This window comes from Equus caballus, chromosome 27 (assembly GCF_041296265.1).
Source record: "Equus caballus isolate H_3958 breed thoroughbred chromosome 27, TB-T2T, whole genome shotgun sequence".
NCBI lineage: Eukaryota > Metazoa > Chordata > Mammalia > Perissodactyla > Equidae > Equus > Equus caballus.
The window spans coordinates 38,600,133-38,618,571 of record NC_091710.1 but is presented as its reverse complement, the minus strand read 5'-3'; the positions used below and the strand labels follow the sequence as shown (position 1 = coordinate 38,618,571).

The window sequence follows — 18,439 nt, the reverse complement described above, 5'->3', positions numbered from 1 at the left end:
AAGAAAACACAACTTCAGTAGTTTACCGGAATCTGAGTTAATAAACAGGGATCACAGAACAAATAGCAAACAGGCTGAGTTACATCAGAATGAAAAAAGCAAGATGAACCAGTCTGAAACTATTATGCAATACGATTAATGGAGCTAACAAGTCACTTCTTACACATCAGAAAATCCTCCAAAGTTTAAAACAAAAAGAACAACTTGTTCAGAGGATAATTGATGCTTACAGAGATATTTCACAATCCTGTACCTCAGGGAATACTTTCGCTTTTCTTAAACATCAAACAAACTCACCATTTCATCTTGGCAATTATTAACCTGCCATGTTTTTTATAACTAAGAAAAATTTGGCTTCTCTCCATATTGTAGCTGAAATAACATTTTAATTCATATTATGGGTAAAATTTTATTACCACTAGTACCTATAAAGCAAAGATTCCACTCAACTTTGGTTTTATTTGGTCGTCTACTGAGCATTGCCAAAGTTAATCAAAGTACAAAAATTCTCTGGACGAGCACAAGAAGAGGTTAGAAAAAAATCAGAGATATATTTTTATAAAGATGTATTATTGGATCTTTCACAAAAAATTCATACAAATAGGAGAAAAAAGGAAAAATATCAGAGTATTGAGATTTGTCCTTGAATCTCCTCTCCTAGTTTTCCTTCCAGTTAAACTGATTTCCTCATATATTTGTTTCTGGATTAAAGCCAGAATCAACATTGTCCCTATTTCTAATCAAATAACGGGGAAACAATTACAAATTCTGAATGCAGTGAGAGGATCCTGGGAGACAGAGTGGCTGGAGCTAGAGTGAGCCGTGTCTCTGACTCATTTCTGACTATAGGCAAGGTATTTAATGTCTCTGCATTCTTGACATAATTGTAGTAATGCTAATTTATTTCCTAGGTATGATATTAAGCATAAATCAAGAAAAAAGCTTCTGCTATCGAGACAGATCAGGTTGAGTAGAGGGAAGTGTGCTTCTGCAGCTTGGAAAAGAGATTTAGAATTACGTCTCCTTTCCATTCCTGGTGCCTTTTTAATGAATTGGATGGGAATTTGATGTAAATAATAGAATTTGCAGTTTCAATGTACAAAATGAAAAATAAAATGGACCATGTTACATTTTCCACCGCAGAAGTAAAAACTTCAGAAATGTATTTCTTTATTTCTATCTCTTGGAGATCAAACTTAATTCGCTTTTTAAGGCTTTCATTGAGTATAAATTCTTGAGATAAATAAGAAAGATACTGTTATGTTCCATTTTCAGGAAAAGGAAAAAAAAATTGGAAAGGAATTAGCCTAAAAGGAGTCTCTAAGTCTGTGTTTATGTGTAAATTTTTAACTAACTGTCTTACATTAAAGGGTGTAGTCCACTTGTGAATGCTAACTTATTAAAAATGCTTTCTTCAATAACTTTTTCTTCCTTTTAAATTTTTTACTCTTATATCCTCTCATAATATCTCACTTAAAACATGCCATTTTTGAAATTTTACATGCTACTAATGTACTTTTGTTTTGTAATTGTGTTTTTAAAAGTTATATATCAGCTGTAAAACTTTTCAGTTTCATACTTAATATTTTTGCCTTTAAATTTAATCTACTATAATCCACTAAATTAAAAAAATTTTAGTGGGAAAGAAATTGGACTTTGTAGCCTTAGAATAATTTATATCAAATACTACAGTACATCAAAGAATAGCCATTTGAAAACTGCTTTAATTTTACAGTAATTAAAAGTTTTGAAATAGCCCAAAGCAAAAACATCATAAAAGAAATACAGCTAATTGTATAGTGAGGAACTAAATAATGTGATATAACTGTACCACAAGCCAGGTTTGCAGAATAATAATGGTTTACTGTGAGGAAGGATGCAGACCAGATTTTGAAAGCAAGTTTTTTTTTTTTTTTTAAATTTTATTTTTCCTTTTTCTCCCCAAAGCCCCCTGGTACATAGTTGTCTATTTTAGTTGTGGGTCCTTCTAGTTGTGGCGTGTGGGACACCACCTCAGTGTGGCCTGACGAGCAGTGCCATGTCCGCGCCCAGGATTCAAACGGGTGAAACCCTGGGCCGCTAAAGCAGAGTGCGTGAACTTAACCACTCGGCCATGGGGCCGGCCCCCAAAGCAAGTTTCTTAACACCTAAACATTTCTTCAGTATTGTAGAAGATGGTTAGATGTAGAAGATGAGGGCGCTGGGGAGCTTTAGAGGGCTTCGCATATTCTCAGGAATTATTCTCAGATTATCAAATTAATGTAATGACTTTAAAAATAGTATAATGACATTTTGAAATGCCCTATTGTTTAAGGATCTGCCAGAATAGGGGGTGCCTCCTTTTCTCTGGGAAACATCAGATTTGATTATTTTAAGGCAATGTTAAGAAATCTTCATTATGTGGAGAGATATTTTTTGACTCTTTACTATTTGAACTTTATGATAAATTTTAAAATTAAACAAGTAATGATCATGAAGTTACAAATGAGATTTTTTTTAAAAATAGAAGCATAGCTGTTGTAATTTTGCTCAAGAAATATATTTATCACCAACTGAAAATATGAGTCAAACTAATAATTTATTATGAGATAACTATGATAATGGCTTTAGCCCTTTAAGATAGCCAAATTTTAAATACTTTAGGTATTAAGTTTTCAGTTATTTATTTTCTTCTGGAGTTCTTAAAATCCAAAGATCTCTTTTTGAAACCAATATGAGCTATCACGTATCATGCATGTCATATTTGCAAATCAATAAAAACTTTACAAAAGACATAGTTTATCAAGTGTTCTTAGTCGCTGCTGGGAGAGGGGAGAGGATGGAGGGAATCTGATAGGGACATCTAATAAATTCAGCAGACACAAAAGGATTTGGTCCCTAGTAATCAAGTGTAAAACTGCAATTGCAGATGCTAGGAAGTTCTAAAATTCTAATTTAGGTTCATAAGTTTTCTTCTTATCAATTCATCAAATCTTTTGTTGAGTACCTGTACTGGGTTGAATTGTGCCCTGCAAAATGATATCTTTAATCTTAATTTCCTTTACCTGTGAATGTAACCTTATTTGGAAGAAGAGTCTTTGTAGACGTAATCAAGTTAAGATTCTCTTTATATATCAGTCCCCTCTGATCCATGGTTTTGCTTTCTGCCATTTGTTACTAGCACTAAATGGAAAATTCCAGAAATAAACAATTCATAAGTTTTAAATTGCACACTCTTCTGAGTAGCGTGATGAAATCTTGTACTGTCCCTCTTTGTCCTGCCTGGGACATGGATCATCCCTTTGTCCAACAATCCATGCTGTGTACGCTACCCGTCCCGTCACTTAGTAGCTGTCTCAGTCATCAGATGGATTGTCATGGTATCGCAGTACTTGTGTTCAAGTCACCCTTGTTTTATTTAATAATGGCCCAAAAATGCAAGAGTAGTGATGCTGGCCATTCAGATATGCCAAAGAGAAGCCATAAAGCGCTTCCTTTAAGTGAAAATGTGAAAGTTCTCAACTTAATAAGGAAAGAAAAAAAAATCATATGCTGAAGTTGCTAAGAACTATGGTAACTTTTATTACAGCATACTGTTACAATTGTTCTATCTTATTACTAGTTATTGTTGTTAATCTCTTACTGTGCCTAATTTATAAATTAAACTTTATCATAGATATGTGTGTATAGGAAAAAACATAGTATATATAGGGTTTGATACTATCCATGGTTTCAAGCCTCCGCTGGGCGTCTTGGAACACATCGCCCGTGGATAAGGGAGGACTATGTATGAAGAAGGAAACTGGGACACAGAGACACACAGAGGGAAGACAGCCATGTGAAAAGGGAGGCAGAAGTAGAGTTAAGATGCCACAAGCCAAGGGATGCAAGGATTGCTGGCAACCACCAGAAGCTAGAAGAGGCAAGGAAAGATTTTTCTGGAGAGCGTTTCAGAGGGAGCATGACCCTGCCGACACCTTGATTTCAGACTTCTGTCCTCCAGAAATGTGAGACAATAAACTTCTGTTGTTCTAAGCCATCCAGTTTGCAGTAATTTGTTACAGCAGCCCTGTGAAACCAATATGGTACCCAACTACCTACCAAGCACGGGGTTACAGCAGTAAATAAAATAGATCAGGTCCCTCACTTCATTCTGCTTACATAGATGGTGGTGAGGGCGGGCAGACAATAGACACATACATTTCATTATATTTGAATGTATATTTTTATGAATATATAATATATTCATAACTAAACCATTATAATAGGGTTATGGGATATATGAGGGCAGAGGACATGGTTCTGTTTTATATATGGTATCCAGGGAAGGTATCTCTGAAAAGGTGACATGTGAACGGACCCGAAAGATATGAGGGAGCAAACGATGGACATTTTCAGGAGAAGAGCATTCCGGACAGGGGGAACAGCAAGTGCAATTTCCCTGAGAAATAAATGTATTTTGGTGTGTTCAAGGAATACCAAAGCAGCTAATGCGGCCATAGGAAAGGGGACAAGGAGGGGAATAGGGGAGAGGAGGTGTGAGGGAGTGAGGTCTTGCAGATTATGTAAAACCTTGTAGATGGACGACTGTAAATCCTGGTTTGCCTGGGAAAGGCTCAGTTTAGACTGTTATCCCAGTGTCATTCTCAAAAATGTTCTGATTTGGAACACTGGAATCTTCCAATGGTGGCTTGGACCAGATGGCAGCAACAGAGGTGCTAGAGGTGGTTAGATGTATACATTTTGACTGTAGAGCCTTTCTTTGAGAAAGCTACTTTGCCTCTCTACTCTAACTTCCTTTAGTTAACAGCAAATATTGTAATTTCTCTTCTAAAGGCATCCTGAAGATTAGCTTATGGCAGAGCCATGAGATTGCATGTGCTGACTGTGTCAGCAATTTTAAAAAATGTTTAATTGGCATATATTAATGTATTAACATAGAGGTAGCATTCATATAAAAACAGATTGTGGCTAAATTGTTTTCTCTCGTTAAATAAGCTACAAATTATTTTTAATCTATTTCTCTTGGCATTTGTTTCAGTATAAAAGGCTACAATGATTTCAAGTGAATTCTTTCTATCTAATCATGTGTATTAATTTGAAACATATGAAACTACCATTTTTGTAGGTTAAAAGTGTTCAAACATATGTTTTTTCTTATAGTTCAATCTAATATGTTAAGAAAGAAACAACCAAATACTAAGGAAAGAGGCTCAGGAGACTTAAGGGGGCCCTGGAGGCTGCATGTCACCTGACACACCTGTGTTTATTTTCTTATTTTTCATGGTGAAGGGTAGGAAATAAAATCCAGGAACCGATTATATTATGGTAGAGTGTTTCATGATCCTCAGACACAAATACAATAGTCTGGTTACGAATAACTGTTTTCCTCATTTTTCCAACCCACATGCTGGACTTATGGAGGTGAGCCCTTCTCCCCTGCTGGGTCTCTGAATGTGAGTGATCTGCAGTCTTGCAGAGGTACATTCTATCGGGCTGGCGACTCTGCTCTTCTGTGTAATGCCCCAGGCCATGCCTGCTGTTTGGCATCTTTGTGGGAGTAGAGCAATTGTACCAAAGGCCCACTCAGCAATTTTTTCTGTCATTATTAAAATAATATTCTCACAATTGTGTAGGAAGATACTAAAACATGCCGTAGGTCTGTAATTTTCTGGTGATAGAGATTAGAAGAATAGAATCCATTAGATTTTCAGAATTTTAAGAATTTCTAAGAATGGTTAGAAAATGTGTGCTGGAACTTTCTCACCCTAGTTCATTTGTTTCAATTAAGAACACTTCTTTACAAATACACTTTTCCTGCTGTAATTCAGTTTAAGTGGATGGCTATTATTTCTTAATAAAATGCCTGACTGTTGATTTATAACTGATCTAACCCTTTGCACTATTCAATGTTTAAAAAAATTCAGGCACAATAAATAAGGGATAAATTTTGTTCTGATGTTTAGCAGTTGAAAGATGCTAGATAATTTTTAACTGATATGAAAAGGTAACTCACAGATATACCTATATCTGGTTTTAATTTGTGGTAAAATATATATAACATAAAATTGACTATTTGGACCATTTTTAAATGTACAGTTCAGTGGCATTAAGTTCACTCACAATGTTGTGCAACCATCACCGCCATCCATCTCCAGAACTTTTTCATCTTCCCAAAATGAAATTCTGTATCCATTAAACAATAGCTTTTCATTCCCCCCTCCTCCCAGCTCCTGGTGACCACCATTCTATTTTCTGTCTCTATCCACTTGACTGCTCTAGGTACCTCATATAAGTGGAATCTTACAGTATTTGTTCTTTGGTGTCTGGTTCATTTCACTTGGCATAATGTCTTCAAGGTTAGTATTTCATTGTGTGTATATATCACATTCTGTTCATCCATTCATCCATTGGTGGACATTTGGGTTGTTTTCACCTTTTGGTTATTGTGAATAATGCTGCCATAAATATTGGTGTACAAATATCTATTTGAGTCCCTGCTTTCAATGATATCTGTTTTTTACAGTATGGAGGTTTATTTTTTTTTCTTAAAATTAGAATTTTTAAATCACAATTTTACCACAATTTTAGATAGTACTGAACAATACATTAACTGAGAGAATTAGCAATAGTATTAAAATCCAGTGATAATTGCCCTTCTATCTTGAAAAAGGATAAGTAATTCCGAAGCAGGTCAGTGTAGCAGAAAATGCTAACCTTGAAGATATTTATGATTCAAGTAGGAAAATACTACATATATTTTATAAACAAATAAGATAAGCTCTGGTCTTCCACAGAGAACTCTTTCTTCTTGATGATCTTTAGAGAGCATTATTCACCATCTCAGCTTGTCGTAGGAAAAATCAGTCTTAAGTTTCCAATGAAATACTATTTAAAATTATTGACATTTAGTACAGACAACAGCAGATATATTGACAACCTATATTGTTTTTTCAAATATGATTTATGGAGTGTGGTTACTGAAGGTAATTGGATTTTTTTTTCTTTTTTCCTCCCACTTTTTTCCTATCTTTCATTTTGATGGAGAAAAGGAGGCACATGTTTTAAAGACTTGTTGTATTTTGTCAGGACTTAATTGCATATAATTATGTTTAAATGAACACGATTAGACCACTGGTATAGCTAAATCTATAAGAAAATAAATCCTACTGTAGCAGTGTTTGAGTACCATACCTAAATTGAAAGGTGGAAATGTCTTCATTCCTTATATATGTAAGGTAAATTATTGTAATTGTAGTAAGAATTTATTCCTCTGAAGGCTCTTTATTCACAAATGGAGTCTTGACAGGCGTCCAATGGTAATGACAGGTCCTTCCATGAACTCCCAGACAAAGGAAACGTGGAACTACCCCCAGGATCAGAATGAAAATGGATTTGTTTATAACATCACACGTCTTTGGTTGAGGGTATTCATTTCAACCTGAAGTGTTGCTAACTTTGTAGATCTGACCTCCACATCTGCAAATGCAAAGTTCAGGACATGACAGCCTTGTAACTGACGGCTCTTTAGTGCAGTTGGTGGTGGCATCTTAAAGACAATGATTTTACCTTTCGTGACAACAATAAAAGCTACCTAGGAAAGTTTTTCTAAATATAATTCCAAGATTATTTTATCAATAAAAATATTAATTGATAGCAAACCTAGTCACCTTTTCTTCTCCACTTGCTCTTGTTTCTATTCGTTTGCCATTTTCTTCTCACCTTAGTTCTATCTCATTTAAAAGCTCGTGGGGTGGGGGTGTCTCTTTTTTACATTGGAGAACATTTAAAATGCCATAATTAAACTTAATTTTTTCTACATTTTAATATAAGCTAATGTTTTAAATACAATTAAAAATATTTAATATAAGCTATATATAAAAGAATCTAATATACATAACACCTGGCATTAAGTAGGTACCCAATACATGTTTAAATTTTAAAGAAAAATAGTTACTGAAATAATAGAAAGAGTGAAATACCAGTTTTCCTAAATTGTTGCTACAAATTGTATCATATGAATGTATTAAAGAATGACTTACTGAAAAAAAAATGGGTCTATGAATGCTTATTAGAGTTTTTCTGTAATGAGTAATTGTATGTGTTCTTATGTTTTATCTAATTTCTTTGCCCATTTTGCCATGTAATTTACTCAGTACATCTGTACATTTTGATTATTTTGTTTACAATGTTGGATAAGAGGGTTAAGTCATAACAAATAAATTACACATTTTCATAGTAAATTAATTAGTATTATATGGATTTCTGCCCAGTGTTATAATACAGAACATTTGGTCTTTAGTGTTTTCTTTAGACTGTTAAGCAAATATGGACACAGAATGAAATTTAAAACATGTCTTCCTTCAGTGGTAAGAACTCTTTTAAAAGAAATAAGCAAAATATTATGCCTATACCTTTCCCATGTGCATGAACAAGGCTTGCCAACCTGTGGGCTTCTTCGGAGAACAATCGGGCAAGGATAAGGCTCTTTTGTTGGACAATCTCCCTTGTGAGTCTCTGAAGATCTTTTCTGTGAGGCTATTCATTCCTCCAGAGAGGACTCCTATGGTCTCTTGCCTGGAAAGTGGTGTGAGGAGTATGGAGCTGACTGCCTGGCTGCTGGGATAGGAGTAGCCAGGTCAGGGGGTCTCTCCCCTGCCCTCCATTGTGCCCGTGGTCATGCTCAACCTGGAGTCTCTCTGGTTCAACCCCAAAGGAAAGTAAGCCTTCTGTTTGCTGATGGGCTGGGAGGAGCAGTATTCACGTGGCTGCTCAAAGTTTAGGCGAGGACCTGGGTGTCAGCCCATCACTTCCACCCTGCCTTCAAGCCTGCTGTGCCTCCAACCCCACACCCATCTGGGGAATTGCAATGCGCCTGAGTTGCTTCTCGTGGTATTCTTCTGGATGCCACTTGTTATTCAGTTGTAGCAGCTTTGCCAACTGCCTCACATGCTTTTTATCACCTCCAAACTCATTGACATTGCATGCCAGGTGTTTTCTCTCTCCCTTTCTCTTCGACCTTGTCAACTCATGTCTTTTCCATTTTTCTTTACTCTTTTGCTAGTGGGATTTTGTGAGAAAGAAAAAATAAATTCACATGCTCAATCCAACAGAAAGTCCCTGACTCCTTCTTGACTCTTATTTTCAAAGATATGCTTAGCCCGTGGTTTTCCCCTTGACCAGGATAAGCACGGAGGGGGCAGTACGTTGTCACTGCAAACAGACTGTAGTGTTATGGCAAGGAAATCACATTCTCTGCTCTGGGAAAGGTTTGCCCTCCTGGGGAAAATTTTCTGCATAGGCAACAACTAAAAATTTTTCAGGGTCACCACAATAAGTCAGATGCTGGGGATAGGACCATTAGCAAGGTGTGGCCTTTGCCTTCCAATATCTCATTGTAAGCAAAATCACATGGACCTAGGGAAGCAGTTGGAGAGGGACATGTAACAACTGACCAAAAGATAATTCCTTCACCTGGCTCAGTGTCTAGAACATAGTAGTTGGGCAAACAATGTTTATTGAGTGAATAAATGCTACACTGGTCTGTAAATACAGTATGGGACCACAATGGAGGAAGTAATTAATTTTGTTTTGAGGGGTGGTTTGGGAAACTTTAGTTTTATAGTTAATTACATATGGTTTCATGTAACTTAGTTTATATTGTCTTTAATTCCCATTTTAATATTTTTATTTCTTCCTCAAAACATTGCCTTGTTGAGGCAACTATGTATTTTTTTAAATTTTTAATTTTAAAGATTTTATTTTATTTTTTTCCTTTTTCTCCCCAAAGCCCCCCAGTACATAGTTGTATATTCTTCCTTGTGGGTCCTTCTACTTGTGGCATGTGGGACGCTGTCTCAGCGTGGTTTGATGAGCAGTGCCATGTCCGCGCCCAGGATTCGAACCAACGAAACAGTGGGCCGCCTGCAGCGGAGTGCATGAACTTAACCACTCGGCCACGGGGCCAGCCCCATAGGCAACTATATTTTATTCTTCCACAGCATGTAGCGTAGTGTTGAGCAGATAGCTGAGGAGAAGTAAACGCTCACCGACGCTACCATGCCCTAGGACCGCTTCAGTTTTAGTGCAGCTGTCTTCTCTCCCACCAGGTTAACCTAATGTTCCTTAGGAGAAGTACATGACTCAGGAATAAACAAGTCACAGCCGTGTTCAGGAGTGAGCGTGATGTTCACTGGAGAAGGCCAAGTAGGAGGGCCTCTATACCTCTCTGCGGCCTGTTTCCCTGTTTATAGCAGGGTTTATATGTATATAGAGAGGAAGGCCATGTAGAGTACAGGTTAGGGCCATGGGCCTTCAAGGGGGAAAGCCCTCAGCTCAATTGCTGGGTCTTCCATATACCTGTTGTGTGATCTTAGGGAAGTGACAACCTCTCTGATCTATCCATTTGTGTGATGAAGATAATAGTGCTTGCCTTATAGGATTATTTGAGGATTAGGTAAGGTGCTCCTAATATGCATAGCACAGCTCTAGGTATGTAGTAAAAAAAAAGTCAGCCATAAGTAAAAATGTGTGAAGTAAAATTATACAGTTATATCTAGCAGATTCTTTACTACTCTCAGCAATACACAAATTTCACATATTCTAAAAATTCGCATTGAATTTTACAACACTTCCCAAGGTGGCCATGCATGCTCTTGGTCAGTGAATATAAGTGCCCCTCCCATTCTATAACTGTTTTTGTCGACCACAGAAGGACTGAGAACTAACAACCTACTTTATCAACAGGAACTAAAAAAAATTTGTCTACTAAGTCTTTAAAACAGGGGCCAGCCCAGTGGCGTAGCAGTTAAGTTCACGTGCTCTGCTTTGGTGGCCTGGGGTTTCCTGGTTGGGATCCTGGGCGAGGACCTAGCACCGCTTATCGGGCCATGCTGTGGTAGGTGTCCCACATATAAAGTAGAGGAAGATGGGCACGGATATTGGCTCAGGGCCAGTCTTCCTCAAAAAAAAAAAAAAAAAAAGAAAAAGAGAAAGTCCTTAAAACATTGCTTCTCAAACTTTGCTGAACACTGGAATCAGCTGGAAGTCTTTAAAAAATTCCAGGGCCTGCTGCATATGACTTTTAGACATTTGATTCAATTCCTGGGGATGGATATTTTTTTTTTAAAGCCCCCCAAATGATCCTAATGGGCAGCAAACTTTAGAAACCACTCCTTTAATTACATAAAAATTGTGAAAGAGATTCATGAAAAGGGGTCACAGGTTGTATAAGAATAAAATTAGGCTAACAAATAAATAATTCAGTTGGTCCCAGTTCTTTTTTTTAGCAGAAACCTTAGGTGTAAAATTTGTTTGAAGATTATGCAGATATTTCTGTCCTCCTAGGCTCCTTAGCTTCTAAAATTGATGAAAATTCACCACTGGCAGCACACAGAAGTTATTCTGAGGATGAGCAAAATTTTTCATTGAGACTCATGACTTCAAGATTGATTTTAAAAATAATCTCAAGAAGAGAGAAAGTTAATTTTCCTCTACAACTTTAAACAGAGCTTAAAGTTTTATATTTTCTTGATATCTTGCCTATACATTGACATTAAGAAAAACAATGCATATCACCTCCTGTTGCTTATAACTTTTTCTTTCTTCTTCTTTTAAAAATAAAAGCATATACAAAATGAGTACTGTTCATTTAGCACTAGTTGTATGTGAGGGTGTCTAAAAATATTGCACCCAAATCGACACAGTCCTGTAAGGTAGGGATTATGATTTCCATTTTACAGATCAGGAGCATTTTTAGTATGTTGCCTAAGGTCACACAACTAGGAAGAGGCTCAGACAAAACATGGACCTAGGTCTTTGTGCTTACAGAATCTTCGCCTTTTCCACACCTTCTTACAAGCGGCACTTAGGACCACACAAAGAGTCAGAGTCCCTCCTCCATTTTTGCAAGTGAACAGGTGCAGTTCTATTTAGGTAGCAGTGAGCATCATTCTGTGAGGGGGGAAGCCTGGGAAAGCTCAGGAGAATTTCCTTAGCCACTCTCACATTAGAGATGGCCTGGATGGCCTTGGGTCTGAACCCAACTCTGGTCTTATGAAAAATTCACAGTAAATAAGTTGATGAAATTCTTCTTGTTCTTGCAGTTCTTTCAATGGGGACTATGGCGATGATGTCCAGTTTCATCCTTGTCACCATTACTCTGGTAATAGGCAGGGAAGCCTGGGTAAGTTCGTTAAACTATTCTTGCATTTCTAATGCTGGCTTTGACCTGAATTTTCCTTTATTCTGCAGAAAACCTATAGTAACTTGTCACTGAAAGAACTTAAAGGGGGAAAATTGAAAAAGGTTTGTGGAAGCACCTGCCACATACTAGGCACTTTACCAAGTGCTTTAAAAAAATTTAGGCAAAAATCAGTATGCACAACAAATAAAAATCTTTTTGAATTTACTGGAGTTATTCGGGTGGTTACATAATATTAGGAATTTAAAACTGTCCGTTAAAATTGACCTGGGGCTTTCCAATATTAGACACTGTTAGTGTAAACTAAACAGATTATTCGAAAGTAATTACAACGATTCTATCATCCTCTATTCATGAGTAAAAAGGAGAAAATACTCATTTACTCAAAGCTCTGGGAAACTCCTAAGTTTTAAACAAGCTTACTAAAACCTTCTGTGCAGTCTCATAAAGATTGGATATGCTCACCCTGTAATCCCTTCGGTTACTTTTAAATTGCATAGTCCGCTATATTTAACAATATCACAACCAATTTCCTACTATTGGAAGGCAACAGAGGATTCCAGATACCATAAAGGGTCTTTCCTGTTTATTTTTTAGACAGGTGTGACTCAGGAGGCTACCCAAATAATTCTTTCAGAGAGGATCAATTGAAGAGTGATGAGGAGAGAGTACCAAGAGTGAAGAAGAAACAGTCTAGAGAAATAGCTGGGAGAGACTCAGCAGCTTGGGCCTAAAGATGAGAGGCAGGAGGCCGCTACCATCACTTCTCCATTCTCTTGCTATACACCTTTCAGTTTGGAGGCTGAATTTCTATATTTACATTATAGTCCTTCATAGGAAGGCGGTGTGTACTTCTTTCGTTTGTCCCGAGTAGGATATCTACTTGTGCTGTTCTGACTGCCTGGCAGAGTGCATGGAACACAGAAGGTGCTCATATTTATGGAATGAATACAAGGTGGCACATAAGGATAGGAACAGGAAGTAATGCAAATATAAATTGGGAAATAGATCTAATTATAATCAAATGCCTGTTTTAGGAAATAATGTATATATAGATGGTGTAAGGCAATTACACATTAAAATTCGTAATTTCTCAGAAGCGAACATTTACACTTATCACAGGAGATCATGACAGGAGCCGCAGATAGAGATGTCAAGGTAAAAATAGAAAAATGGAAAAAATGTGTCTTTTGTCCTTTTTTTCACTGCCCTGAGTAACTCCTCCAGCATTGGGTACTCAAGAGCCTTCATTGCGGCTTCTTGGCCTCAGTACCTTGTCCCAGGAGACCCACCTCTGTAACTCTCCTTCTAATTCACCCACCGTATTTGCTTTATCTCTGGAGAATTCCGCTTAGTCAGATGCCACTTTAGAAAGGAGCTGATAAATTCTTTCATGTGCAATGTTCTTGGGTTGTTTGTCTTTTTAGAGAAGAAAAATGATTTAACTGGAAGACTCAGGCTCCTCCCTTCCCTTTTTGAAGTTAACTCAGGGAAAAACAACAAATAAGCAAAAAGTTCAAGTAACTCCAGTGGAATTTCCAGCAATAGGTACATGGGTGAGATGCTTAGGGGTATGAGTCTAAACTAGTGTCCCTTATAAAGGTGACCAGATATCATCAGATTATAGCATTCAATTATATTTTACAACATATTAATATCAAAAGATTATTCAAAAACCTCGTTTATTTCAGGGATGGACATACTAATGATGTGTAATGATGCTAGAAAGCACTTTACTGTTAAGAAAGCACTTAGGCGGCATCATGTAGAGAGACTGAGAGCAGGGACCTAGACCCGGGTTTGAATCCTGACTCCTCTTCCCCACTGGGGACTCTTGAGCAGGTTTGCTCATTGTAGTTGAGCCTTTCCTACCTCATGGAATCATTGTGAAGTTCAAGTGAGGCAATGACTCTAAAGCTCTTAGTGTAGTCATTTACATTATTTTATATAATTTTTTAGTCCAAGCACTTTTGCATAAGCCGTCATTTCTTATTCTTCAAACAATAAATAGTATTAGAACTTTCAAACTACTTTCCGGTTAGAACAATATTCTAAAATGTGAGTTAGGGCCAAAATTGAATCATTAATTTATCTGACATTCAGAGCATTTACTTTCCATGAGAACGAGATGTGTGTTGCTTCGCAGGCTCTCGAGAACTGTCTCCAGGAGCAGGCGCGGCTCCGAGCCCAGGTGCACCAGCTTGAGACCCGGGTCAAACAGCAACAAGTCAAGATTGCGCAGCTTTTGCACGAGAAGGAAGTCCAGCTCCTCGATAAAGGAGAGGAGAATAGCGTCATTGACCTTGGAAGCAAGAGGCAATATGCAGGTCAGAATCTGTTTTTCTTGAGTGTTGCAGTAACTTATATCATTCACCCATGTGCAATGTTGGTACTAATTATTGATCACTTTCAGGCTTTGCTAAAGAGCTTTTCCTAATCCAGTAACAAGCAACATACAGAATTATACTGCACTGAAATATCTTCTACCATATCTTATCCTTTTTTCTCTATTATTGCTGCAGAGGACATTTAATATCAATGCTAAATATCTGAGAATTTCTATAGTTTAATACAAGATCAAGACAACAGATTGTTTCAATCTCCGTGTGCCTACGGCAGATTCTATTTGTGAAATTTTACAGCTGAACTTTGTTTTTATTTGTTTATCATTCTTGTTACATTTACACAGCTTTCCCTTCTGTAACCCTAATGTGCCTTAGAATAGTAATAGAACAAAAGGACGGGGAAGGAAAAAGAACCAGCATTATTTAGGAGAATAAAAGAGGTGGTTTTATGTGAATATTTTATGGTTTGGTATTTTTGTTTTGAAATCAGCATTTCCCCCTAGAAACTAAATGATCTTCAACTATCAACACTTTGCACGTATCACTGCATATAATAATAATATCATTTTCCCTATGGGAAACTACTCACCTGAATTCCTCCAGGCATCTTTTAAAGTAAACAAATGATGGTTGTCAGAAACAATGAGAATGCCGCCTAGAGTACGTGGTTCATATGTCTACTCTAGCTACTGCCACGATGCATTGTAACTTCTCTATTTTGGAGTCTCTATTGGTCAATTAACTGGGCACGTTGCAAGGTCTAGGATGATGTTTAAAGCACTCTTCCCTCCTTCTTGCCTATCGGAGTGCCTAGAACGTAGTAGAGACTCATATTTATGAATGAAAGCAAGGTGGTACATAGAGATAGGAATAGCAAGATAAGCAACTATAAATTGGGAAATATATCTGACCATAATTGAAAAACTGTGGAGGCTAAAGAAATGCCAAGTTGATGAGAGTAAAAATACCTTTTTTCATATTTCTAAATATCCTCACCAGTGTGGGATATAAGAGTTGTGAGAATCTTCGAACCTATGCTTCAGTAAAATGCCCCCTATTGCTCTCTTAACCAAGGTTCTATTCTCATTCTGCTCAGACTCTTTGCCCTGGGATCCCGACCCTCTGTTGTCCAGCAACTTGATCCTTTACCCTTGATCCTTGGAGTCCAAATGTCCTGCTCCTCTTTAGGGGTCAAAAGGAGGCCAGAGCCATTTGCCTGTGGTGATGGGAATGGATAGGATGAGGTTGACCTGTGGCTCTGGAGCGTGGAACAAAGAGGAACCAAACACAGCTTGGGTAAAAACAGGCTTGGGAATCAAAAGGACTGTCTGAAGCAGTCACAGGGGCAAAGAACCAGGAACTGGAATCTAAGAAGAGAACTACAGTGGAGATTAGGCAAGACAGTGAAAGAAGGCTCAGGAAAGCAATCAAACAGGAAGCAGAGTCAGTAGAGACTCCTTCAAGACTGGGATTCTCAGCCAGGACTACCCATTAGAATCATCTCGTGACCTTTTAAAATGCAGATACCATAAACAACTGGGAAGGGTCTGGGATTTTACTCTATTTGCAAGCTAACAAGTTAGCCTGCCACGGTTTTATGGACGTTGGCAGAAGACAAGAGACTCCTGGGTCAGAGACGTGAGCTTCATGTTTGCACCAATATCCTTTGCCTGAAAATGCTAAGGGAGAAGTGTGGACTAGTCCAGATGGGAAAAGTGCAGGCAGTGGGCTATGTCACAGCTGAAGAACCCTGAGTTTAGAATCCTCAATCTTTTATAATGGGTTGCAAGCAAATCTGCCCAGCCTTTGCCCCAGAGGGAGATGTTATCTTTATCATGGTGGACAGCAAACTAACCTGTCATCTGCTCAAGGGGGAGACACTATCTCTAGCTTCCAAGGCCGTTCACTATACAAACATCCCTGAAAAAATAGTCCAGAACATATGCTTTGCTTGCAAACTGCACGGAAACACAAGTGATCCATGGGAACTGTCTGCAAGCAGTGGCTAGGTTCCACTCCAGACCAATTAAATGAGAATCCCTACAGGTCTGAAAGGGATTTTCTGCTTTTGCTGATGGGTGTGGTTGAGATTGTTCAAGACCTGAACCAGGTCAAGCTTCTCACTAAATTTCTTCCCACAGACTGAGAAGGGCCGACGTTTCCTGGGGTCACCTAGTAGAAGGCTTTACTTCTTTTCAAGAAGGAGGTGGGGTCCTGTGGCAGTTCGGTGCCCTTTTCATTGGATGAGGTTTGGGGCCTGGTAACGTAGTCAGGTATCCACCCAGCAGGCGTCAGATACCTATCCTGAGACTATTAAAAATGTCAAAAAGACACAGATTTTAGGGGAGGATCTCACTGGGTTAATTGGGCCAATCATTGTGAATGACAGTGTTGGGTCACAGAGAAGGGGGCAACCAGAATGGTCAAAGGGCCATTTGATGGATGACTCTCTGTTTTATGGGTTGAATTGTGTTGAAAAAATGCTGAAGCCCCTAACCCTCAGTTCCTATAAATGTGACTGTATTTGTAGATAGGGCCTTAAAAGAGGTGCTTAAGTTAAAATGAGGCCATTAGGATGGGCCCTCATTCAATCTGACTGATGTCCTTATAAGAAGAGAAAATTTGGACACACAGAGAGACGCTAGGGATGTAGGTGCACAAAGGAAAAACCGTGTGAGGATGCAGTGAGAAGGCAGCCATCTATAAGCCGATGACAGAGGGTTCAGAAGAAACCAACCCTGCTGGTACTTTCATCTTGGTCTTCCAAGCTTCAGAACCATGAAGAAACAAATTTCTGTTGTTTAGGCTATCCAATCTATGGTCTTTCATTATGGCAGCCCTAGAAAATATAATATACCTTACATTGCCTTACACAGCAGCATCTAACCCAAGAAAGTAGTACCTTGATAAAGAAAAGTAGCTAGAAGTGTCCTTTAGTCAGGGCTCAGGGCCAAACAGTGAATATTCTGTCATTGATTCACTAGAGGATTTCTTAGAAACCCTACTGAGAAATCTATGGTTTGTTCAGAACCTGACTGGTCAGTAGAATGTCAATGAAGTCAGGGATTAGCAAAAGTAGTAGGGCTGAGGGCCGTGATGGCTCTGAAACGGAGTATTCTTGGTGGAGAAGTAAAGCAAGTTTGGAGTAAATTCATCAGTGGTGAGATAGGTAGACCAGTTGGCAGGCGATATTGTGAGGTAGCTTCTAGGCTCTACAGTCCATTTGATCACTCTTCTGGATAAGCAGGGAGTGGACAGGTGGACTTTACATTTTGAACATTGCTTCCAAAATCCAGGAGACACATTTAATGTGTCAATCAGGATCACATGACTTTAAATGTGTGGTGGAGGATGATCTTGTCAATGAACAGATTGTCAGTGACTGGTACAAACGGGGAAGCCCTTTCAAGGAATAAAATGTGCCGTCTTCAAAAGAGTGTCTACCATCATCAGGATAATGAACTTTCCAGGAGATATCAGTCAGTGAAAGATGTAAAACAGCAAATTCCTCCCTCAGGAGTATCTGAGGGTGAACAGAGGATACTGAAGAACACCCCATCCCACAGGACAGTGGCACATGCCTTCCTAAACAAGACCTGGGCTATGGCATGGCTTTGGCTTCTAGTCCAAGAGTAGTAGTCAACTGGTCCCATCCACTGCCCAAGTCTGTGGTCAGTGGTGGCCATACTATGACAAATGGGGCCAACAAAGATTGGTTTAGGGGCCAGCCCCATGGCCAAATGGTTGAGTTTGTGTGCTCCGCTTCAGTGGCCCAGGGTTTCGCTGGTTCGAATCCTGGGCGAGGACATGGCACCGCTCATCAAGCCACACTGAGGCAGCATCCCACATGCCACAATTAGAAAGACCCACAACTAAAAATACACAACTATGTACCAGGGGCCTTTGGGAAGAA

At 38.4% G+C, this 18,439-nt stretch overlaps 1 protein-coding gene across 1 annotated transcript in view; it reads left to right on the top strand.

The window, feature by feature from the left end:
* Positions 1–723: 723 nt before the first annotated feature.
* The window catches only part of FGL1 (fibrinogen like 1), a 31,816-nt gene continuing 14,100 nt past the window's right edge, over positions 724–18,439 (top strand). Inside the window, exons 1-3 of the mRNA XM_001489365.4 lie at positions 724–854; positions 12,084–12,163; positions 14,328–14,508. Of these exons, the coding sequence (XP_001489415.2) occupies positions 12,092–12,163; positions 14,328–14,508 (253 nt within the window). The 5' untranslated portion in view covers positions 724–854; positions 12,084–12,091. The remainder of the gene's footprint in view (positions 855–12,083; positions 12,164–14,327; positions 14,509–18,439) is intronic.